Consider the following 25,626-nt stretch of genomic DNA (forward strand, 5'->3'; position numbering starts at 1 on the left):
TGGCTTCATACCAAGATCCTCCACACCTCAGCTTCCTAAGTAGCTGGGATTATAGGTGTGGGCCATAGGCTGGCCTACACCTCAATGGATTTTGCAGAAGGCCCTTATTAGCAGATGCACACTGGGGTTCTCCTACCTTCTCCACAGTCACTGGGCCCCTATCTCTTCTGAGATTACATCACTAGGCATCTGAGCAAGTCATCTCCCAACTGCTCTATTCACAGGGGAATTCATAGCAAACTCTCAGAAATAGAAACATCCACAGCAGGGAGAGAGGATCGGGATAGAAGGTGCCCAGTGGGGTGGTTATGTGAGCAGCTCCCCAGCAGCCCCAAACTGACAGCCAAGAACAGCTTCCAATCTGATCCATTTCCGTTCTGAGTTTATTAAAAGAAGGGACCCCAGTGTTTCAAAGTTTGAAAAACACTCATCTAATTTCATTTCCTCTTTATTCAAATGAAGACCTGGAGGTCCAGAAAGCAAAGGGGGCTTTCCCAAGGTCATACAGCAAGCCTGGGATGAACATGCAAATGGACCCCGTGTTCCTAGATTCCCAGCCAGGTCTTTTACCAGGGTGACAGCATCCCATTATTTTAGATGTGGAAGGGTCAGGCTTAGAGAGGCAGAATATTCAGAGTTCCAAAAACATAATGACTAGTTGGGAGAGGACTGAGTGTGGCTTAAAACTTGAATGAACCTTGGCAAGAACCCCCAAACCTATGAACTGGCAGCAGCATCCTTCCCCTGGTTTCTGGGTCATGCTGAGAAGCAGGCAGCTTCTCAGAAGCAGGCAGAAGAGGCCACCTGAGGTCAGCCTGAGGTGATGATGGCCAGGAGCTGCTTCCCAGGCCTGGCTGGCCTGCCCTCCATGCAGGGACGGGCTCAAGGATGGGAAATTTTGCTTCATAAAGTTTAAGAACTGTCTACAGTGAGAGATCCTCATTCTGAGATTAAGAAATTGTAATCACTTGGAGATCAATTTTATTTTTAACCAGAGAGTAATTTTCTTTTCTGCTCATTAAACATGGGAGTTGGTGGTGGTAGGGAAACCTATTCTGGGGTATAGCCTACTGCATTCTAACGTACTGTAATTTCACAGCCCAGAGATAGCACCTGACTCCTTTCTACAATGTAACATACAGAAACCTGGTCTCTGGCCACTTGCTTAGAGAATATAGGACTAACAGGGATGGCTTGGTCCCTAAATGCCTAGCAAAGGACTCTAGAATCTGGCAAAGATTCCCATCTAGGACTAAATCTCTCTAAAATGGGGGAAAAGGAGGAATACAATAGCCACCAACTGTCCTAACCCTGGTATGAAGCATTGATTTGTTTTTATGTTTGGTCTTAGCCCAAAGGCCAAGTCATGATAGCAATGGTTTGGTTTGGAGGAAACCAGGTAAGAAAGAATGCTAGGCCCACACTATGTTTTTTGTGTTTTGTTTTTGTTTTGTTTTTTGCATAGGGCCATCTTATACTAGGACCGAAGAACTAGAAAGGAGACTGGTAACACCCAGTCCAAATGCCACAGTCAGAGGGAGGAAGACCAAGGCCCCCAGAAGGGAGGGGCTGCCCAGGTCATCCAGGCAAGGCAAGCTGGGACCTCCTCCCTCCTTGGACCTCAACACATGAAGTCATAGAGCACCAGGAATCAGCCACAGACAAATGAGGTAGCATCAGAGTCCTCACCTCGTTTACAGCCCTTTGTAGTTAACAGACGTTAAGAGATCTTCCCTGGGAGGAAATAGTTAAAAAAATTCTCATGGTAGAATTCATTCCTACAGTACAAAACAAACAACAAAAAACAGCTACATGCACTGTCAGCTTTCCTAATACCAATCCTGCTAAAAACTACATCTGCATATGAATCTAGTTTGCATTCAGTTTTTAAAAACATACAAAAGGGGGTCATGTACAAACACAGCTTTTCCAAGTCTTCACAAAGCACAGTGATCCGTTTCTTGACTTCTCTGTCATTTCATGTTCCATTTCTCTTAAGAACCTGGGAAGAAGAGAAGGAAAAATCAGAGGGGGGGGGGGGAGGGACAAAAAAACCCCAAACAACTTTCTTGCCATTGTCTCTATGTATTACATGGGAGGTGGAGGAAATGATGCAAAAGTTCAAATCTCCTCAGCAGGCAATGGAGTTTATGGGGGAGGGGCAGGGAAGGGGGCCTGGGGATGCTCAAGAAATACATTTAGAACCAATGGAAGGGTGTTCCAGGGCAGAATTTTCCAACCACTGGAAATCCCAGTGGTGGTAGCGAGCTTTGTATTCCCGGAGGCATGCAAGCAAAGGCTGTCTAATGCTGCATAATGTAGAGGGGATCTGAAACCTGGATATCTAAGAATATGTAAACCATACATTATTACATATTATACTTTTTCATAGGGCCATCTTATTCTAGGATGGCAGGACTACAAGGACACTGGTAAAATCCAGTTTCAATGCTACCATCACAAGTTAAGAGAGCATGACCTTGAAAGGGGAAGGGATCTGTCTAGACCACCTGGAAGAGGAGAGCGGAGGCTTCTCCTCTGTCTAGGTCACAAGGACCCATCATCAATCACCAGCAGGTAAGGTAAAGTCACAGTTGGCACATGTTCTATTAACACCTTGCTGGACGGCCTTGGTGAGGTGACCTGGGAGAGGATCATGCCTCTCCGCCCTTTCTCTCCTGTGAGCTGAGTATGTATAGCATACTCCATCCAACCTGGGCATGGCTCACCTTGGCCAATGGACTGTAGGCAGCTAGGAGGAGGGAAGTCACATCTGAACAGAAACTTAAAATGAGAAATGTGTGCTTGCTAAGGGCTTCTTGCTCATCGCTGGGACTGCTCCTCCAGCTGGCATGGAAGAGCAGTGACATGAAATTTGAGCAAGGGGTGATGTTCAGGCCTCAAAACCAGCACAGTTTGGGGACTGATTTGCATAAAAAACTGACTAATAAAGTGACTCATTTCCCAAGTTCATGGTCACCTGTGGGTGAGGGACAGAAGCCACCCTAGCTGTCGGTTATGTGACTAGGAACACTAAAGGCCACTTGGGCAGAAGAAATGCCATGATCCTGCCTCCTCCTGCCCATGAGATGTGTTGCTAAGCACCATACAATGCCAAAGCCAGCAAGACAGGGTCAGGGGACCCACAAGGAGGTATCCCCGAAGAGACAGACAAAACATGACAGTCTCGTAGGAATGCTTCCATATAGGTATGGCTACAAAGCACTGTCTGCCATCTCTCAGGGCCAAGAGAAAATATTCTCTCCAGACTCAGAAACAGAAAAACACACAGCTAGCTTTTTATGCGTATGCCTTCTTAGGTTCATAGCTCTTGACCTTGCATGCTGAGGACCTCAGAGAGAAACGTATGTGGACACAGAGGCCCAGTTGCTCACCTCCGCATGGCCCTGCTTGTCTCTGCGTTTCCTCTGGCTCCTTTCACTGACATAGTTTTCTTTTTTCTTTCTTTCTTCCCTGCCCACCTTGTGACACGGGGAAAAGTACCCAAATGACTTGGAACTCATACCTTACTCATCACAGGTGGTCAGCCGGAGCTAGGGGGCTTTTGTATCTGCTCAGATCAAGGACTGTCACAGTGCCATAGGACTGGGACTCCCCAATCACGTTGGTCGCGTGGCATTGGTACATTCCTTCATCTTCCTTTCTCAGGGGGTTGATCTAGAAATACAACAGGCATATTCAGATGGTTCTATATGGCACAGAACACTGACTTCCTTCTTCTGTTTCTTCCCCTCCCCACCACCAGGGTTTTCAAATCAGGACCTCATACTTCTAGGCTAGCACTCTACCACTAAGCCACACCTCTAGCCCTCCTTATTTGGTTCTGATGTCCCATCTGCACATGCGTTCCTTTTCTGAATACAACAGAGCTCCCTGTTTTTCTTGTTAGCTGCAAGTAGCCCAGCATAAGTTCTTTCTTGAGCCCTCTTGAAAGCGCCACACTCCCACTTATTACACTGGGAGCTGTCTTGTCCTTTTACCAAAGGCAACAGGAATGGATTAGGAGGAAAATACTGTAAATTAAAAGATCAAAAATTGACTGGCCAAAGAAAGAGCCACACAAAGCGTTCCCTAAGGAGGCGGCCTTTCCAAAATGCCAGCCGAGATAGCCTGCCCCTTATCTTTTCTTATAAGAAAATGAGGGAATGTGCTTGATTTGAAAATGCCACAGAGCCCGCTGCATTACAGGTCTCTCCGCTGGGTGGAAAAGCATCATCAGATCTCCCAGAGTGTGGAGTAAATGTGGGTGATATCCTCAGAGAACATCTCAAAGGCACTCTGGGCCACATCCACAACCAGCTCACTCCTCTTTCACTGTTCTGTTGGCTGCACAGGACATGGGGAGGGTTAAACAGACCATCTCATTTTGAACTCATGAATGAAGGCAAAGGGCAGTTGTTAGCAGCTTGATCGCTACAGGAGACTCACAGTCACAGGCTGTGAGGTTCATAAGAAACTGAGGCTCTGAGAAGAAAAGTGACCAAACTAACATGAAGCCCCCCGCTGCCCCCTTCCAGGCTCCTTGTCCCTTAGTCTTTCAAGCACCAAGAATTCTCTTAGCAAAACTGCTATGAGTAGCATGACAGCTACTGTGGAGAAGGACTTGCTAGCCACATGGACTTGAGACAGGTGTATTAATTCCTTATGGCTGCTACAACAAATAGTCCCAAGCCTAGTGGCAAGCCTAACTATAAGTAATCATCTATGGTTTGCGAGCTCAGCAGTCCAAGTGAGTCTCAGCAGGCTAAAAACCAAAGTGCCAGCAAGCACTAAGTCTACCACTTGAGCCATTATTCCATTTCCAGCTTTTTCTGTTTAATGTGGTACTGAGGAACTGAAGCCGGGGCTTCACGCATGCTAGGCAAGCACTCTTTCCACAAAGCCATACTCCCAGCCCAAGATTAATCTTTAAATTGGGACCACCTGGATAATCCAGGCTATTCTATCTTTTTTTTTTTTTTTTTAAATTTCTGTAGACCTTGGGGCTTGAATTCTGGGCACTGTCCCTGAACCTTTGTTCTTAAGGCTCTACCCCTTCAACCACAGCTCCTCTTTGAGCTTTTTTGGTTCATTGAAGAGTCTCAAAGCCTTTCCTGCCTGGGGCTGGTTCCCAATCTTGATCCTTATTTCTCAGCCTCTTGAGTAGCTAAGATTACAGATGTGAGCCACCAGCATCTGAAGGGGCTACTGTTATCTTGAAGTTAGCTGTTTAGCCACGTTAATCCCTTGCCTTGCAGCGCAGCATACCCAGTGGTGCTGGACAGTAGAATGGAGACACCTTGTGGAAGCCATTATTTTACCTGCTTCAGCAGATCATGCTGCTCCCAGGAGACAATGCCTCTGCCTATCTCACTGCTGCTCTGGAACAACTTTGGAAAGTTAACATGTTATAGAAAGATAAAAGTGATAACTAATCACCACAAACACTCACCAAGATCCAGGCTGTGGCCTCATGGTCTGCAGGGCCCCCACGAACGTGGACAGCTATATTGGCATGGTCCCCAGGCAACTCTTCCAACACTTCAGTGCCCTCAGGAGAGTGCATGATCTACAGAGGACAGAGAAACCACAAGTGGTTTAGGAAAAGTATTTCTGGGTAGGGAGCATCCCGCAAGCCTCCTTGCCATCTGCATCCTCCCACTGACTGAAAAGCTGAAACTCTAGCATCTTATTCATATTCAAAGCAGGTCAATCAGTTTTTAAATCTGAATGTGTGTGGACAGCACCCCCTGCTGGACAATACGGGTACAACCTGTTGGGAATTTCGGATTTCTTGTCCCGGGTCCTAGATCCAGGTTGCTAAGGAAAGGCACAATTCTTGCCAATTCTATCTCAAAACTTGGTTTTTAGGGTTTGTAACAGGACTGAGTCTCCTGTCACCAAGTTGAGTCTGTCCATAGCTCATCCACAGAGAAATGGGGGCTCTACTGACTCCGTGGCTGACGTTAGATTGGCTAGGTGACAGTAGAACTTCCTTTCTTTTTTTTCTTGTCAGTCATGGGACTTGAACTCTGGGCCTGGGCACTGTCCCTCAGCTCTTCAGCTCAAGGCGAGTGCTCTACCCCTTGAGCCACAGCACCACTTCCAGACAGTAGAACTTTCTGGGCACCTAAGTGGCCAAGGAAGGACAGGAAGGACTGCAACCTTCCTTCTCCAGGAGAGCCCTGGGGTAAGAGGGCTCTTTTTCCAATATTGTGATCGGTGTGTAAACACACACACACACACACACACACACACACACACACACACACACACACACACACACAGAGTTTTGAGTCAGAAATACCTTCCTCCACGTGATGACAGGGGCCGGTACAGCCCTCACCTCACAGGACAGGTACACCTGTGCCCCGGTGACATTGTGGATACTCTGGGGTGGCAAGAGGACCACGGGAGCTGAGAGAAGACAGAGGAACACGCCTTTCAGGAGGGCTCCTCTCTCACACTGCCCCCGCAGGCCTGCCATGGAAGAGCGGTGAATCCTATGGAAGATCTCGCCACCCCTCTCAACCCCCTCCCCCACAACAACCTGGCCAGCTTCTAGTTTCCCTGCGGATTTCCTGACCCACTGCCATGTTTTACCACCAGGAAACCAGGTCCAGAGAGAGTGACAGAGCCAGAGTCTCAGTGCATCCTCTCCACCCCCAAGGGTCCCCCCTAGGATTCCCACAGCCAGCTACTTACAGTTCAGCTTCAGGGTGCATGGCCGACTCCTAGGAGACCAACATATCATCCATGGCAGAGGCTACAGAGGGCATTTGGGGTGGGTTTTTTTTTCGTTTTTGCCTTCACATATGGGAACTTCAAGAGGAATGCCATGCAGAACAACTACCACCTGTACTCTGGAGCTAAGACCCCAGCAGTCCACTCCAGTCACGACCTGCATGTACACAACCCCGAGGCCAATGGTCTCTGCCAACCTCCACACTCCTCCTCATTTCCAATGCTAAAGTGTGAGCCTGGAAACCCAATTTTCAGAGACTGAGGGAACCAAGCCGAGGTGACTCAGGGGATGGGGTGAATGTGGTTCAAGTCTGTAGATCGTAGTAGGGAGAGAGAAAGGGTGGAGAGATCTCTAGAGCCATTTGTATTAGGCAGCATTCATAGCTCTTCCTCTATACTGTTTCCTCCCATACTAGGCATCTGATCTGTGCACATGGGCTATGAAAGTCAAGTTCAGCCTCCTGAATGCCACCAGCCCCTCAATGCCCTGCTTTCCCTGTGCATAGGGAAATGTTTACCACCCCAGCCCCACAGGTGGACAGCTCACCCACCCTGCAGGAACCAGCTAGGCAAGTGCAGCTGAGACCAGGTTTTCTGAATGCTTTAGCTTGCTGTGCTACAGCTGACTTTTCAGTCCAGGGTTCTCTACCTGGTCCTGCCTGCTTGGGGCACAAACTCAGCCACCCTGGGGTCAAGCTGTGGTGTTCCTGACAAGGTAAAGGTGGATGTCTGGCCAGAGAAGAGCTCTCAGCTCAAGCATCCTCCATTTAAAAGAGGGAGAAGCTAGGCACGGGTGACTCATGCCTGTAATCCTAGCTACTCAGGAGGCTGAGATCTGAGGATTGCGGTTCAAAGCCAGCCTGGACAGGAAAGTCTGTGAGACTTTTATCTCCAATAAACCACTAGAAAACTGGAAGTGGTGCTGTGACTCAAGTGGTAGAGTGCTAGCCTTGAGCTGAAGAGCTGAGGGACAGTGCCCAAGCCCAGAGTTCAAGCCCCATGGCCTACCAAAACAGGGAGATCCACCATGGGGTGAGAAAGCATGGCTTCTGGAGCACAATATGCAAATGGAGGAGGGAGGCTCAGGAACCAGTCTAGCAAACTAGATGAAGAAATATAGGTAAATGAAAGAGCAAATAGGGCCACTCCAGGGCTCTTCTAGACAGTGAAGCAAACCTTACCAAGCCAGTGAGCTCCTAACCAGAGAGACATGTGGCACCCAAATGCTCCAAGATCCTGTGCCCTGTGCTTGACCAACTGGGATATGCTTATCCAGCCTCCACCTGCATACCTCCACTGGAGGAGAGCTCACTACCTGCAGAGCCATGTCCCTCCTGGACTCTCCACAGCACTCTTGGAGTGCTGTGCTGGTAAGAAGGCTTGGCTTTGGCCTGGGGCATGTCTCAAGAAGTAGATCAGCTGCCTAGTAAGCACGAGGCCTTGAGTTCAATGCCTTGTATGAGAGACAGAGATAGACAGACAGAAAGAGACAGACAGAGAGAGCAGGCATAGGTGGCTCATGTCTGTAATCCTCGGGAGGTTGAGATCTGAGAATTGTGTTTCAAAACCAGCCTGGGTAGGAAAATCCATAAGACTCTTATCTCAATTAAAAAGCCAGAAGTAGAGCTGTATAGAGCTCAATTAGTAGTAGTAGACTTGAGCACAAAAGCTCAGGGACAGCACCCAGGCCCTGAGTTCAAGCCCTAGGATTAGCACACAAAGAAAGAAAAAGGAAAGGAAAAAGAGAGAGTGGGAGAGAAGAAAGAAAGAAGGAAAGAAAGGAAAAGGAAGGGAAGGAGAGAAGCTAGGAAGGGAGGGAAAAAGGGAGGGAAGAAAGGGAGGGAGGGAGGGAGGGAGGAAGGGAGGGAAGAAGAAAGGAAGGAGGGGAAGGAGGGAGTGGGGAAGGAGCAAGCTTAAATCAACCTGCAGTTAACAATTCCTGCCTTTGTGTAATTGCCCCCTGCTGATCCCTGGTCTGTCTCGGAGCTCACAGCATCCTGAGTCACTCCAGGGAGTCCTCCCCATCCTCAGCCGTCCTCCACCCTCACTCCTGATCAGCCTACCCCTCCAGCAGTACCCATGTGACTCCCCTCCAAAGCACTGTGCCAACCCACATCCCCGAGTATAGCCAACACCCCCAGTGAACTCCTAGACTTCTAACACTCCCTGCAGCCACCAACACCACACACCGTGCTTCCTGGCAGGAGCCCCATCTGTGATGACAAAGAGGAGGCTAATTTATTCACATCCTCCTGGCAGCACCTCCTCAACCACACAGGCGCTGGGATGCTGCCTCCAACCACAAGGCAGCCCTCAAATGGCTCACGGTGGGACAATCGGAGCTGCTTCTTATTCCAGAGCCCTCAATGGATTCCAAGGGGACACGCCATCAATGTGTTTCACTTTCATTCACGTCAAGTCATAAATTTTAAATGAGATTTCATCACTCCCTCGCAGGCCTAAATGAATAAGCTAGTAAATCACATTTCTTCTCTCTCTCTCTCCTCATGCCTTCCTCTCCTTCTCTTACAATAACTACAATTAAGAAAAGGCTGTCTTGGAAACATTGATCTTGCCACCAATTTTGTGGAAATACCACTTGGATCACAAAAGAGCTCCTTGCTTTCAGTGTTAAAGGCACATGTCACTATTTATGCCTTTAATTATACATGTGCATACAGTATAACACATTCGGTCTGCATTTCTAAGTTGGAACAAATGCCTACAGTCATGAGCTACCAACATTTCCAAGATACAGAAGAGTCCCATGATCTCAGATTGTACACTGAGATCGGCTTTTAATTTTAACACGTCCGATTTTAAACTTAAAACATGCTTACTCATAAGCGTAATAGATCTTCATAGTTAATATTCCTAGTAATAGTAATAACGATAATGATGGTACCATCGAAAGCAGTGTTTCGCTGCAAGCAAAGCACTATTCTGCTTCCGGAATTCTGCTTTCTTTCCAGCAATCATACTCATGGCCAGCTGGGGGGCGCTGCTCAGAGTCACCTGGCCTCGAATGGTGGGGAAGTGAGGAGAGGATATGAACTAGTCTTCAGCTCTAGAGTCGAAGTTCTTCTTAACTGCTGTCTTAACTTGCCTCTTCCCCCAAAGGACCCTTTTCACAGGGGCTCTGAGTGGCAGGTGCTTTTATCTCCATTTTACAGATGAGGAAACCAAAGATCAGGAAATGTGAGGGACCTAGAGGAACTGAATGGGAATAAAGTGGCTTTCAGGAAGAGGGCCAACTCCAAGTCAGCCTTGTCTTTAAATGTGCCAGCTCCATCTCTCAAGCTCTTCCTTACTAACCACTTTCTTCTGATCACGCTGACAGCAGCCCTGGCAACGTGGGATAGCGCCAATGGGTTAAACAGTAGGTAATATGGGATAATCACAGGAGACAGGACCATGGAGTGGGGACAATAGTACCAGAGAAGACTCAACCACTCAAGCTTGGGCAGTTGGGAATCATGTCCTTCTTGTCTGCAAATGAACAAACTCTGCCTCATACCTCCCTGGATGCCAGCAGGTAATAGATGAGCCTGTATTAACTGTGGATCTGCATAGATGAAAAGGATTGATATTATTATTATAGTGTGTGATGATCATCAATCTCTCTACTCTGTCAATTAAATGGATCCTTGGTGGCGGCAATGAAAGATCATCTCAAATACCTCAGAGATTTTTCCAAGTTAATGGTGCCAGGGAAAGGAAGAATAGCAAAAAGTCACCCCTAGGACCCCATCTGCTGTATTAAGAAGCGTACAACCGAAGAGTTTAATAAGCAATGCACTGAACAGCCCTGATAATTTATGCTAATAGTCACAATACAATGTGGAGCGAACACAGCTTAATCCCGCTGCTGCCTGCCGCCTGTGCCTCAAATCCCCTCCCTCGACATGAAAGGCTTTTGAGTGAAAGGCCCCTTTCTTTGTCCCTCTCACAAAGTGCCATTTGCTGCCTCTTATGGTTTCCTGGTAACATGCGCCTAGGGCTTGTAAGTGGAGCTAGAATCCCAACCAAGGTGAATTTTCTAAGATTCAGGATCTCTAGAGAGCCCACGGAAGTTGACTGAGGGCTCGATTCCCTGCAGGCTGGAGATGGATGTCAGCAATACGCAGACTCTGCACACCTGGACTGGACTAGACTCCATTTCAGCGGGGACTGCCCATGTGGCTCTCAGGAATTCCCTTGGTATGCTGCAGTATCTTCTTCTAGAAAGTGGGTTTGGGACCTCCCTACCAGTTGCAAAACTCAAGTAAGAAGATGGATTCAAAAGCAATGTCTGACTATAAAGAATTCTCCACACACAGGTCTAAAATCAATGCAGAGATCGAAGGATCACTCTCATGATTAGGCGGAAAGAGTGGCATTTCTATCCAAAACCAGCTTCCTGCTGCTTCTCAGGGACCAGTGTAGGAAACATGTCACCCTGGGAAATACCTCATTCTTCCTTCTCTAAAAGTCCAGGTGCTCCTGCACTGAAGGAGCCAGAGAAGAGGAGCTGGGGAGGGGTAATTTCATCACCAATATTGTTGCAGAACAGCCCTGCTCCGGCTGTGTTTTCCTTCCCGGGGTCCCCAGGGGCATTATTAAAAAGTACTCCTGCGGCGTCTTCTGAATTAAAGATGGCTTTAGGGCAGCATAGAATGAAGAGCCGCAGGGCCTGTGGCCTGGGCTAGGAAATGTGTCCTTGTCCTCATCCTTAAGCCTTCCCAGGACACACGGGCACGGGTGACACAAACACATGAGGACAGAAGGTGACAGGGAGACAGTGCCAGGGCTGGGGGTGGGGGTGGGGGCTGGGTGACACAAATGCTGATGAGAGGGACAACTGAGTTCAGGAGCCCTAATGCCCTGGCATTAATGAAAAGCAGCTTCGGAACTGTTCCCATTTGCTCAGAGTTCCTCTTTACTCCCCAGGCCCGAGCCTAGGGTGGGTCTCAGAGCCCATAGATCAGAGTAGAGGCGCTGTCACATTTACTTGTCATTTGGTAATTTTCAGTGAATGAGGGGTATGGGGTTTCCATCTGCCATCTGGTAACCATGGCAACCGCCATCTGCCTGACTTAATACCACCAAATAACTGTCCTAAAAGAGCACTGGACAGGGTGTCAGGACTCGAGAGTTGAGCAGCTTTTACTGGATATTCTGGACAAGTAAATCACCTGCCCTTACTAGGTCTTGGTCTCTGGTACATCACAGCAGACTTGGTCCCCATCTCTTCAAAGGCGGGGGGTTTCTTTTAGGAGCATCATATCACTCCAGGGAGGAATTATCTGAGCCCATTAGCACCGTGCAGATAGTGGGGGCCTGGTCAGCATTTCTTACGTCTCCTGCATGTGCAGTTCATGCTACCTGTCTGCAGACAAAGGGAACTGCCTGCAAATTAAATGCTGAGGAAGGCACATTGTGAAATCGAGTGATAGAAACTACAGAAAGGAAAGAGACAGGGCTGTTTCAGGGCCAAGCAGCAGAAACAAGCTTTCAGAGCAGAAGGATATCAGCAATGGCTCCAAAAGAAGCAAAAGAGAGCCAATTTAAGGTCCTTTGGGGGAGCCAGGGCTGGGAACATGCCTGGCTAGCTCTGTCCCCCACTGTAAGCCCCAAGTAAGAGTAGTCATGGTAACCCTGTGCTTGAGCTGTTTACTGGGCAGCTCAGTGTCTTTGTTTCCTGGGACAGAAAGACTTCCTGCCCCATCTCCTGGACTCCAGTATATCTAATGTTGAGTATTTTGAGGGGAAAAGGAGTAAAACAATACTAGAGACTCTAAAGCCCCCCACCCTGCTGCTCTGGAAGCTACAGCCATTGCACTGACTTGGGTGGGTATTTAGTCTTGGTCTTTAGGACTTGGTCTCTCTGCCCAGGCCAGAATTCATCCCCAGAAACCTGGAACCCAGGAGGCAAGCCGGGATCCTGGGGACTCACTGGTCACCACCTCACTTGCCTGTCCTCCCCCCACCTCTCCTAGGGAGAGACAGAGCTCTGTGCAAAACCACCCCCACACTTAAGAAAAGGCTAGCAAAGCCTGGATATCCCTTCATATTGAAGTTTTTATTTGCCTTAAAAAATCACACTGAGAAAATGAGAAAGTGACACCCAGGGATAGTTGTAATGAAGCTTAAATTTCTAAGTCCCAAGCAATTCCTGCACTGAGGTTTGAACTCAGGACTTACAGCTTGCTATTACACTGGAGCCAAGTCTCCAGTCCTGCTTTTGTTGCTGTTGTTGGTTATTTTGGAGATGGGAGTCGTGCAGACTTTTCTGCCTACCCTGGCTTTGAATCTTGATCCTCCAGATCTCCCAGCCTCTTGATTAGCGAGGATTACAGGCTTGAGCCAGGGGTGCAGCAATTCCTGCTTTACCATTCCCTTTCTGACAGCAGGACTCTCCAAACTGTGCTCTAGTGACAAAAACTAGGTCGGCTCCTGTTGGTCACATAAACTTTTCATCAGTTTAGTCTCCAAAGGTCTTACCTGTCCTGGATGGGTGCTCCCCTTGGATCCCTGATAGGGCCTTGCCCCCTACACCTGGGGTCCTGGTGCCCTGGCTTGATGAGGCCCAAGACTTTGAGAGGGGCGTCTGCTCCTTGGGCATCCTCACCTGCTCTTCCTCTCCATTCAATGAGCCCACCTAGTGTGGCATGCTCTGGGGACTCCCCTCTCCGCCCCCCCCCCCCCCCCGCAGCTTCCCTTAGGCAAATAGGCCAGGCCTGACTATAACAGCATTGATGGGTACTTAAGCACCGAATGGGGCAGCAGGTTCACCATAACTCCGTTTTGTTCAGGGCTGGTGTACCATGAACTTGGTAAAGGAGGGGGATGGGAAATAAAACTGATGATCCCACCGGGGAAACTGAGGCTCAGACAGTGCCTGTCCCATTGTGCAGGAAGATCCTTCGTCCCCCCGGCTCAGCCCTCCGGAGCCCCTCCGCTGGGCACGGGCACCGCACTCACCGAACTCGCAGGGGCCATCCCGTGCCTTGTGCAGGTGGCCGAGGCGTCCGCGGGGCGCGAGCCAGGCGCGCCAGCGCAGCGCGCACACGCTGGGGTAGGAGCGGCCGTCGGAGCCGCAGACCGGGCCGCGCCGCGCGCACACGCACAGCCCGGTGCCCTCGGGCGCCGCCCCCGCGGCCCGGCTGGCGCACACCAGGCCGGGCCCGCAGCGCGCCCCCGCGCGCCCCCCGCAGCCGGCGCCCTCCGCGCCCACGCAGCGCGCGCAGCATCCGCACTCGTCGCGCGCCGCGATCCCGGGCGCGGGGCAGCGGACCGGCGCCGGCGGACAGAGCTCGGGCCGGCACGGAGCGCACTCCGGGTGCCGGCTGGTGGCGCCGCGGAGCCCGAGGCCCGGCGTTGGCGGCGGCAGCAGCAGCAGCGGCAGCAGCGGCAGCAGCGGAGGCACGCGCGGCATGGTCGACTCCGAGCCCGCGGAGAAGCCACTGGGCTCCGCTCCGCTCCGCGCGTGCGGCGCCGCCACCCCGCCCGCTCTGCCGCCCGCCCCGCCGCCGCTGATTGGCCGGGTCTGCACCGCGGGGCGCCCGCCGGCTGCGGCCCCAGCCGGGCCCGGGACCCCAAAAGCGCTCGTGCGACGCGGGGAGCGCGCGCGGGGTGGGGCGGGGTGGGGGCATCTTGTTCCACCCGGGGCTCAAGCCGCCGAGAAGTCACAGGGACAGCTCCCCGACATCCCAGAGTGTTTGGGGGAAACTGAGACCCGAGGTGGGGAACTTGCCCCGGGTCGCTCGGGTGGAGACAGGGCTTTGGATGTGCGGGTTGCAGATTCAAATAGCAGACTCCATAACCCTTCCAGAAGGATGCGCTGTTTTCGTTTGCATTGTGTTCCATTTTATCTTTCCAAAGGGCCTAACACGTTACAGTTTATCATCGGGCGAGGGGAAGATGTCGCTCCCTAACCTTATATTCCAGTCTCCCAGCCTGCTGCTGCTAGTTCTTGGGAATTGTGTCCACCTGTAAAAGCAGGAGTGGTTGTTTTTGTCTCTCCGTCCCCACTTTACCCTCAAGCGCACACCACTGCACTTAATCACCACCGCACTGTTTTCCCGTCGACGACAGCCTGCTGCTTCTTAACGAAACCCATCTTTTCTTGTACGCACAATGGGAGCCTAGTTTCAAATGCTGGCTTTTGCTCGCTGGTTGGTTTTGTGGTACTATAGATTGAATTCAAGATGTTGTGCGGATTGAATTCAAAGTGTTTGGCTGGCCAAGTGTTCCACCAAGCCCTGTTCTGGTGTTGGTTTTGGTTTTGTACTGGAGTTTGAACTCAGGGCCCACTGCTTGCACGGGGGCATAGACAGGCACTATACCACTGGATTCATGCCCACAGCTCTTTTTGCTTTAGTTATTTTTCAGGTAGGATCTTGAGGTTTTTGTGACTGGCTAGCTTGGACTGCAGTCCTCCTATCTATGCTTACCCCATAGCTGGGATCACAGGCATACAGCATCACTCTTGGCTTGTTGGTTGAGATGTGGTCTAGTTGTGTGTGTGTGTGTGTGTGTGTGTGTGTGTGTGTGTTCCCCGGGTGGCCTAGATCTTCCTTATCTCTGCCTCCCAAGTAGCTGAAATTATGGTCATTATGGTCCACTTATGGCCCACAGTGACTTCATGGTGATGAGACACAGTAATACATGTTGGAGTTCTTGCAGAGCAGCCTTGGATGTTCTAACTGCCCTGTTTAGTCCCACAGAATTGGAGTTATAGTGTGTTCTGTCCTTTTGTTACTACAGGTGCTCTGATTGATGGCAGCCTGGAGCACAGATGTCAGCGCACCTGTGTGATTGTGGGAAACTGGAAAGATGAAGTGTGTGCAGGCGCCAGTGATTCATGTGGCCCCCACGCAGGTTCTAGGTTGGACTCTGCACATTCCTACCCTGAGGGATTTGGGGTGCTGGACTTGGATGTGTGGCTCAGGTGAAGACCATGGATGGAGACAGAGACTTGCTGACCAAGTTCAGTGGGAAACACTTCCTGCCTTCTCCTCCTCCCCCTCATTTGCCTTGTGCTGTTTTAATTGTTATTTTCTGAACTCTTAGCTCCTGGAAGAACTGCTCCAGCTCTCTTAGGAGGGGTCATTTTGCTTTTCAAGCCCAGTTCTTCCCCAATTTGCAGTCCTGAGGAGGCTGTCCTTATCCTAAGAAAGGAGGCTGCTTTAGGTCCTGGCCAGAGCAGAGCCACCTGGTCTGTGTCTGTAGCCATTCCTTTATAGTGGGCCCCATGGAACAGGGGATGGTCAGGAGCCATGTGGGGAGGGGGAAGTACTGAGGGATAAGCAGAACTATGTTGGCATCTCCCAGTGCTCATTAATGATTGCTTTCTGCCAGGAGGCTGCTGGCTGCACCTGGAGTGGCCTTTTAACGTGTTCACAACTCATGACCTGACCCTCTGTGAATCACAAGGAAATAATCACTCGGTGTGAAGACATCATCCCCGAGCTGATGACTACAACAAAACTTGGAAACCACCTAAATGTTCACAGACAGGCAATGTCTAATGAGTTATAGTCCATCTAACCATGGGGCGGGGGCGGGGGCGGGGGGGCTGGGGTGTTATCTAAGGCATCGAAAAACAAATAAGGGAAATGTAGGCTAATTGGAATGGAAGGTACTTACACTGTTAGTGAAATGGTGAATATAAAATGCACAGGGACCGCGATGGCTTGCTTGCAAATATGTGTATGTGCATACCTGCAGTAAGGTAAAGGAAGTCCTTCTAGAGTTAAAGGAAACAAGGTAGATTTGAAAACAAAAGATGATCAGAGTCCCTGTTCAGACATTCTCATGGTTCGTGGTTGTCCACAGACAGAATCGCTGCTCCAGAGGTAGTGAGCCCCTTGTTAGTGGAGGAGTTCAAGGATAGTCCTGGCTGAGGGGCATGCAGTGGGTCTAAGCTTTTGGATTTGGGTGAGATGATCTCTTTGTTCTTAAGCTGAACAAACCATTCATATCCACAGTCCAAAGCCCAACCTTGAGACTTGGGCTAGAAAAGAAACGTAGCACACGTATGCAGGACTGATTTACTCATTTTTTCATGCAAACATGGAAGGAACAGTAGCTGAAAGATGTCCTTATTGTGAAATTAGTGTGTGCAGGTTGGGATGTATAATCACACGGAGGCACATTTACATACCATCTACATTCCTTTTAAATGAGGGGTGGGAGAGAGAGAGAGAGAGAGAGAAAGCTCGCCATATGTATGCATAATGACTGAGAATTAAAGTCAGAAACTCATTTTCCAACACTGAGCCTGGGGCATCAAAGTCTGCTATCTGGGTGGGGGAGAACATTGCAAAGCTTTGAAGAAGATCAGCGGTGTCTGTTTCTTCTTTAAATTGCATCTCTGCTAAGCCCATAGCCCAGCAGATATATTGCTGCTTTTCCCCTCTTGTTCCCAGGGGACCATCTTGACAACATAGTATGTGTCTGGGGGCCCCAAAGGATGATGGGAAACAGAAAGGGGCTGGGGGGCCCCTGTTGTCTGGTAGGTGATGAGATCTCATGCACCTGAGTAGTGAATAGAAGGATGGATGCTTAGACACAAACATATGACAGGGAAGAGGCCCCTGGGATTTGAACTTGGGATCTTTAGCATTGCCCAGTTGTCATAATTTCCTTAGAAATGACATAGACAGGCCTCCTGCTGAAATGTCATATGTCCCAAATAGCAAGAAGAACTTCATGCCACCTGCTGTTCCAGTCTCTTTTTGGGGGTGGGTAACAGATCCTGGGACTTGCACTCAGGGCCTGGGTGCTGTCTCTAAGCTCAAGGCTAGCACTCTACCACTTGAGCCACAGCTGCAGTTCTGGATTTTTGGTGGTTAATTGGAGATAAGTTCTCAGAGACTTTCTTGCCTGGGTTAGCTCTGAATCTCAGTCCTCAGATCTCAGCCTCCTGAGTGGCTAGGATTACAGGTGAGCTACTAGCACCCAGCTTGAAGTCAATTTTAATCAGTAGTATGAAGGACCGGAGTTTCACACCCAGTCTCTTGTTTGAGAGACAGGCTGGATCCCTTTACAGGAGGACTCTGTACAGCTGCATTCTATCAAGCTTCCTGTAAGCCCTTGTAGGGATCTCTGACCAGTCGCTAATGATGAGCCAGGGCCAGAGTAGGGACTAATAGCACTCAGGGTCCAATTTCAAATCAAAGGGACATCAACCTGTGGCAACATCTTCAGTTCCTGAACAAGACACACTTAAGCCAGCAGACTCTCCATGTGACAGTGACAAAGAGAGTGAGAGCCATTGCAAGAGACAGGGCCAGGAGGAAGGCCTGGGAGCCTCCCTTTTAGTGGAGGTAAAACAGCTGCTCCTGGTTTTCTCACCAATAATAGAGAGAGAAATCATCTTGCTAACAGGAGGATTCATTTTCTTAGAAAGCTGCTGTCTCCTGTGAAGAAAGCATTTGCCACTCTTGAGTAGTCTTGGCCCTACTCCTTTCAAAAATCACATTTGTGCTGTTGTGCTAAGGAACACAGACGCCTTCTGAGCCAGAGCCCTAGAAAACACCAGAAAGTGTTTTCCTTATTCTCAAAACTCTCCATTTCTTTGAAGGTGGCCTTCAGTTCATTTGCTACATCATATCCCATAAATTGTAGATTTATTGATATTTTTCATCAATACATTTTTCATTCAGCAAGCTTCTAGAGGGCCTCTCTTTGCACGCCAAGCCCATGCTGGGCCCCAGGCTTGTAGATGAATAAGCCATTTGCCCTGGGTTTATCCCGTGGCCTAGGAGAGGAGGACATGGTTGTGATTTCAGTGTAATAAATGTGACAGTGCAATAAATGTTGGCAACAAAGTTGGAGAGCGAAGGAAGTTTTCTGGAAAAGATGATTCAAAAACTGACTCCCAAAGAGCCAGTGTTGGTTTGGGAAGAGGGTGGAGAGTGAGGGAAGGTTCTAGGGCCAGAGCTTTGACCACACAGCTGTAGTGCCCATGAGTGTGGTGAGCAAGGGCCTGGGGGTGAATGACAGCGAATCACCTGGGCCCAGAAGTCTCCCCCCCGCCCCCAAGCCTGGAAATGTGCAGCCCCAGCTTGGCAGTGACGGCTCCGCCTATATTGCTCTCTGACATGGAGCTACTTTGCAAACAGGGGAAGAAGCCAGCACAGGCCTTTCCAGGGTAGCAGAATCAGCTTTGAGAAAAGTTTTTCTGGTTCTCTTCTCTCCACTCCTCCCCTCTTCCCAGGACTTCCTGCTGTGGCCACCTGTAGAAGATCGCCACCTTGTGGACAGTGGCAGAATGACCACTTCCTACATCAGTACTTGTGAGGCTGCTGTGAGCCAAGTACTGGGATCAGACTAGAAGAGAAATCACCAGATGCTCAGAGGTACAAGTCCATCTGCAGCCTTAGGATATGTGAGGGGACCAGGGAAGACTTCAGAGATGACATCCGAGCTGGCTCAGGTAAGGACAAGGCTCTTCGGAGGCCACTGCTAACAAACTTTTTTGACGGAAGATAGCAGCAGGATAGGAAAAGGACATGCTCAAGTCACTTAGTTTTCTGTTGCTATGACAGCATGCTTGAAACCAGGATTTCTTAGTAAACAAAGAAAAAGAGGTTGTGCTGGCTCACTACCTGGAGTCTGGGAAGTCCAAGAGCATGGCATGGCACCAGTATCTTCTCTGCTTCCAATGAGGGCTTTGTGCTTGTGGCAGAGTGGAAGGGCATGTGTGAAGGAGGCTAAACATGAGGGGGACTTGCTTTATAACAGCTGGCTCCCACAGAAACGAGTCCTGTCCTGGGATAGCAAGAGCTCAGTGATCTAGTCCCACCATCAAAGCTCTACCTCCCAACCCGATCACAGAGGCAATCAGAGTTCAGCCTGAGTGGACAAACTAGCAACAGCTCTTAGGACAGAGCTGAGCGAGGACCTAAGATTCTGGGTGTCCCAGCCAAAGGTTCTCTTTTTTTCCTCTTATACTTGGCTGGCATTCTATTTGAGTAGATTCCATTCCCTGTGCTTTAGAAGTAGCCTGATCCCTTCCCCCCCTGTATGGCCATGTCATAGTAATTCATCTGGCCTGCTTTCTGATGCATTCATCTATTCTTCATTCTGTACAGAATGGGTGAAATTGCAGCACTGACCTCGACCCAGGGAGGGTACTGTGCACACACCAAGCTCCTGGCCTTCCTGGGAAGGAGAACAAGGTATGTCCTGAGGAATTATCAAAGTTCTTGGTATATGGGTGTTTTGAAAGTAGTTGTGATATGACTAGTGAGGAGAGGATAAGGTAAGGGGTTAGTCTCACTTCTTCTCAGGACTTTTCTAGAGTCCAGTCTTATCTAGATGAGTCTGGAAAGATATATTGGGGCCAGATTATGAAAATCACTGGCTGCCTAGGTGAGGGGTTTAGCTTTATTCCACCAGCAGGGGGAGAGCCAGGACTATCTGTGAACAAAGAATAAACAGGATCAGAATATAAATTCATTTCTTCTTTTGAGAGAGAGAGAAAGAGTTTTCTTAGTTAACAATCATTTCCAGGCCAGAAAGCTCCTCATATTTCTTTCTTTTTTTTTTTTGGAGCTTTTTCAGTGTCTGATACTTATTGCCAAATGTCTTCACAGGAAGCTTGTACTGTATTTATTTATTTATTTGTTTATCATTGTTATTATAAAGCTGATGTACAGAGGGGTTACAATTATATAAGTCAGGTAAAGAATATATTTCTTTTTGGACAATGTCACCCCTTCCCTCACTGTCTCCCAGTTTTCCTCTCCTGTCTCCACCCCAAATTGTATAGTTGATTTTCAATGTAATGTCTTGTGAGTACTATGGCTGCATTTGCTCACCCCCTTCATATTTCTACATGACAAAAATGGTTAGGTCTTCCAGCCATACGGGTTTTCTTTTCCCCTGAATTTCGTAACTCCACCATATCTCTAAAGGGTAAATAGAGGCTGCCCTGTGAGAAGCTCGCAGCACCCAGGAGATAGGCACAGCCTTCAGGATCTGCCGTTCAGTTTCCTTGTGTGGCATCACTCATGCTGAGCCCCGCTAAAGATGGAAGGGATCAAAGACTTCATCAGCTGGGTTCTGGTGGAACCCAGTATCTCTTTGCTTATTCTCTGTCAATATGTGGCACCCTGCTAGAGCTCCCCAAAGAAGTTTTGAGTGAAGTATTCGAGGGCTCTGCTCTGTTCAGTGTTTGTCAGTGAGTAGGATGTGCTAGGGGAGATCATTCAAAGGCTCCAAAGGTAGAAAAGGAAGGAATGAATATATATATATATATATATATATATATATATATATATATATATATGGTGTAGAAGAAGTCATATTCAAAGGAGTGTGTATAGGTTAGCAGCCTGAAGAGAATCCAAATGTTGATATGTCCTAGAACCTGCCAAGCTCTGTGTCTGGATCCAATGTAAAATGCTTTAGAGAAGTGCAGGAGGCCTGAGAAAGAGAGCAAAGAATGTTAGCGTGGCACTGGTACCAGGTTCAGAAATGAGCCTTATGGGAAATGTGGCTGCTTCTCAGAAATGGGGCCTCCTAGTGGGGACAGTTTCCTTAAACTTACACACCTGCGAAGAAATGCCTCAGCTTTTATTTCTATGAATTGGCTGCTTTCCCAATGCCCCCAGGCCAGTGACAGTCCAATAATGACTCTTTCTTAATACTACAAGGACAAGACTTAGAACGTTGTGAAGGGTAATGCCACAGTCATCCAACAGTGGAAACTATCCATCTGAAGTCTGGCCAGGAAGCCAGGAGGCACCTGGTGGTTGGGACCTGTCAGAAGAGATGGCATCTCTGTGTGACTCAAGAACTTCTTGGTTCTTTCCTTCAACCTGAGGGCTGCAGGTAAGGGGCAGAGTACAGCAGTCACTGGCATCTTTGTAGGCACCCAGGAGACAGCTGTGTGCTCTTCATTCTTCTATGTCTCCTTTTCATTTGGAGAACAAGCATTTATGGAGCCTCCACTGTGCCCCAGACACAGTGATGATTCAGACGTGACTGACTTCGGGCCACTGTGACCTATCAGGGGAACTGGGACGTGGGGATGTGACTGTAAATATAGTTGGTGCCTGCCCATACTAGACACCTGTAATAGCTCATGTTTGCCAGGTGCTAACTGTGTGTCAGGCCCTCCTGAGCATTGATGTGCTTTAGCTCATTTCAACCTCATGGACACAAAGTCGCTCATCTCTGTTTTAATACAGGGCCTCCGGGAAGAGGATTGGAGCTTGCCCATAGTTACATAGCCAGTGGGTGGTGGTGGGCAGAGGTAGTCAGCTCCATAGAGTATATTCTGAGCTTCTGGACCAGATATATCTATACAGATGTGTATTAAATGGACAAATACAAAAGATCGGCATACAAACCAGGGGTGGGGGTAGATGGGCCAAGAAGATTACATCATGATGGTCAGGTAGGTCCCATGTCTGAGGTAGAACCTAATGAACCAAAATGCTACTCTGGGGCAGGAGTGGGAAGATACTAAGAGGTTAGGGTGGGTGATAGCACTGGTCAGATTCAGTCAGTTATGATGCCTCTCTGGTTATGTCTGTGAGGATATTATCAGAGATGATTAAATCATTAAGGGCTCTAGCCTAGTCAATCAATTAATCCATGGATAGATTCATAATATTATGGCACTGTTGGGATGTGGACAAAGGTAGGAGGTGGGGTCTCGTTGGAGGAAAGAAGTCACTGGGTGTGTCCTTGGGGACTCTCTCTTGCCTTGGCCCCTTCATGGAGCCTCTGTTTTCTGGCTGCCTCAGTGTGAACAGTCATGATGGACTGGGCCCTCTAAAACCTTGAGCCGAAAATGTACCCAACACAGGGAGTGAAGCTCCAACTGCCAGGCACTTTAGGATAGGATTGCAATGATTATACTTGGGAGACAGGAGCTTTAAAAAGAGGCAATGCACTCTGGGTATCTGTGGCTCTCAGGAGGTTAGATCTGAGGATCATAGTTTGAAGCCAGCCAGAGCAGGAAAGTCTATGAGATTCTTATCTCCAATTAACCATTAAAACAAAAGCAAAAATGGAGCTGTGCCTCTAGTGGTAGAGTGCTAGCCTTGAAAAAGCTCAGGACAGTGTCCAGACCCTGAGTATAAGCTCCGGCTCTCTCTCTCTCTCTCTCTCTCTCTCTCTCTCTCTCTCTCTCTCACACACACACACACACACACACACACACACACACACACACACACACAAAGAAGCAATCAGTCAAACTGAGATGTTATCATTACAATAAAGACCTGACTCTATTAGAGATGGCAGCATGATCTGCTCTAACAAATAAGCCCCACACATCACAGGGTAGGGGGATGGGGGATGGGGAGGGACTCATTACAAGAGAACTTTATTTCTTGCTTGTAAGTATGTAAGGGATATTTTTCTCTGCATGGTATATCAAGGGCCCAGGCTCCTTAAATCTTGTGATACCTCTTCCCCCACTTCCTATAGAGCTTTAAAGTCCAACCATAGTCAAAGAAGATTTCCCACCTTCCTAACTCAGTGTGTACAAGTGCTCACATCTTATCCGTGGGCATTTCATAGGTGAAGCCTTGTCTATTTGCTCCTAGATACCACAAAGATGGTGTGGATGCCAGCCACTCTAGAGTGGAAGAGAGTATGACCCTGGCCAGGAATGACCTTACTTTCTGCAGAGAACAGGACTATATGTGTGGACATCTAGCCAATGCTATCATGTGGCTGGGTTAGGTGCTTTTGTTGTTGTTGTGTGTTGTGTTTTATGGTGATACTGTGGTTTGAACTCAGGGCCTCTCACACTCTACTACTTGAACTACACTCCAAGTTCAGAACTTGGAGACAGTTTTGAACTTGTCCCTAGCCCCTTCTCCCCGTAAGTGGGCTGCTTTGTTTTCAAATACACCTCTAAACCAGCGAGCCTAATTTATTGTCCTGAGGCAGAGTCCTGGTTTATTGCCTGTAATAATTTTTACAGCAAGCCAAAGGGGCACAGTTGCTGGGCAAAGCTCTGACAACTGGGGGGGGGAGGCAGTTCTCACAATGGGGGCTATAAAAGGACAGCAACAGGAGTCCAGGGATAGACAATGCAGGAGAAGAGCCTGCTTTTGCAGCATGAGAGGGGAGGAAGAGCAGTAGAGCCAGCAGTGTTGTGAAATGAGGAAGAACACCGCCTCCCTGCTTTCATCCATCCCCAGGTCAATATTTGCCAGGCTGTGTGTGTGTTCGCTGAGCTTTTGGGTGCTGTAGAACTGGACAGAACAGTAAGGAGCTCATCAGAATCAAGACCTCTGAGGAGCCCAAAGACCAACTCAGAAAAGTTTCACCTGTGAATGCACTGCTCACCACAGCCCTCCCCAGGAAGATGCTTGCCACAGATGCAAGGTAAATGCAGAGGCAAGACCTTCCTGCCTTCTTTGGTATTGGCAATGAGTAGAAACTGGGAGAAGGGCATGGGTTAGCTACTCTGGAGGTAGGCTGGGCCGGCTGGATTCCTGGGAGGTGAATATCTAATCTATCTAGATCTAGATCTGTTATCTATATCTTTAATGAGTGATCGCTGCCCAGACAATGAGCTAAAAGAATCCTGAGTTAGAATCCTGGTTCTTCAGTTTCTTTCATTTATTAATCAGGTATAATAACTCCTGTCCTACTTAATCTGCAGCTTTATTTTATTGTTATTATTATTTTTGTTGGTCATGGGGCTTGAACTCTTAGTTTGGGTGCTGTCCCTCAGCTCTCAAGCTCAAGGCTAGCACTCTACCACTTGAGCCACAGTGCTACTTTTGGCTTTTTTTGTTTATGTGGTGATGAGAATCAAACCCAGGGCCTCATATATGTGAGGCAAACACTCTACTACTGAGCCACCTTCCCAGCCCTATGCTTGTTTGATTTTTGTGCTAGAACTGGGGCTTGGATTCAGAGCTTCGGTACTATCCCTTAGCTTTTTCCCTTACCAGTCACCTGCAGTTCTGGCTTTTTGGTAGTTTATTGGAGGTAAAAATGTCTTGGATTTTCCTGCCTGGGCTAGTTCAAACTGGGGTCCTCAGATCTCTGCCTCTTGAATAGCTAGGATTACAGGCATGAGCTACCAGCACCCAACTCAGCTTTATTTTTTAATTGTATATACTTGTGGGTTACCATTTGAATGTCTTCACATACATTTCCCCCCGCCCCACATCATATTGATCAAACATAGTAGTTTGAAGTTTGTTGCCTCACATGTTTTTCATTTCATTATGTTTTTAGTTATTCTGAAGTAGATGATACTTATTATTAACTATAGTCATGCTTCTATGCAACAGAACATCAGAACTTACTCCTCCTGTCTCACTGGAACTTTGATCAGCCTCTTCCCAGCCTGCTCTCTACCCAGCCCCTTGTCTCTGATAGACATCGTTCTATCCTGCCCCTAGATGAGATCATTCTACACATGAATAAGATCATTGCCTTTGTATGCCAGGCTCATTTCACATGATGTCCTCCAGGTTTATTTATGTGTCCAATGATAGGATCTCCTTCTATTTGAAGGCCAACTAGTACTAGTGTAGATTTTCTTTATCTATTTATCTGCTCTTGGACATTTAGTTTGATTCCACATCTTGGCTATGGTGAATGTTGTGTTTTGATACACATAACATTCAGGTATCTCTTTGTCATAGATATGTTTCATTTCCTTTGATATACCCAGTAGTATGATGTCTGGTTTATGTATTTATTCATTTTTTTTTTGGTGCAAGTCAGTCTGGGACATGAACTTAGGACCTACGTGCTGTCCTGAGCTTTTGTGCCCAAGGCTAGCACTCTGCCACTTGAGCCAGAGCTCTACTTTCAGCTTATTTGGTAGTTAATTGGAGATAAGAGTATGGCAGGAAAACTCTGCGTAGGCTGGCTTCAATCTGAGATCCTCAGATCTCAGCC

At 48.4% G+C, this 25,626-nt stretch overlaps 1 protein-coding gene across 1 annotated transcript; it reads right to left on the reverse strand.

Annotated features, from left to right (window-relative positions):
* Positions 1–461: 461 nt before the first annotated feature.
* Igfbpl1 (insulin like growth factor binding protein like 1) lies at positions 462–14,161 on the reverse strand. Its single transcript, XM_042697499.1, has 5 exons — positions 13,708–14,161; positions 6,308–6,417; positions 5,453–5,569; positions 3,527–3,678; positions 462–2,002 (listed from the first exon to the last, which is right to left on the reverse strand). The coding sequence occupies exons 1-4, from the start codon at positions 14,159–14,161 to the stop codon at positions 3,535–3,537; spliced, it is 825 nt and encodes a 274-aa protein (XP_042553433.1). The 3' UTR covers positions 462–2,002; positions 3,527–3,534.
* Between the last annotated feature and the right edge of the window lie 11,465 nt (positions 14,162–25,626).

The sequence above is a fragment of the Dipodomys spectabilis genome, unplaced genomic scaffold (assembly GCF_019054845.1).
Source record: "Dipodomys spectabilis isolate Male_0828 unplaced genomic scaffold, ASM1905484v1 ptg000006l, whole genome shotgun sequence".
In the NCBI taxonomy this organism is placed as follows: Eukaryota; Metazoa; Chordata; class Mammalia; order Rodentia; family Heteromyidae; genus Dipodomys; species Dipodomys spectabilis.

Excerpts from the sequence above, each read along its gene's own strand:
- Igfbpl1 (XM_042697499.1), bottom strand. The coding sequence starts at position 14,161 with ATGCCGCGCGTGCCTCCGCTGCTGCCGCTGCTGCCGCTGCTGCTGCTG. Across the intron at positions 6,418-13,707 it reads GGATGGCCCCTGCGAGTTCG|CTCCCGTGGTCCTCTTGCCA; the intron begins GTGAGTGCGGTG and ends GTCTTCTCTCAG. Across the intron at positions 3,679-5,452 it reads AGGCCACAGCCTGGATCTTG|ATCAACCCCCTGAGAAAGGA; the intron begins GTGAGTGTTTGT and ends TTGTATTTCTAG.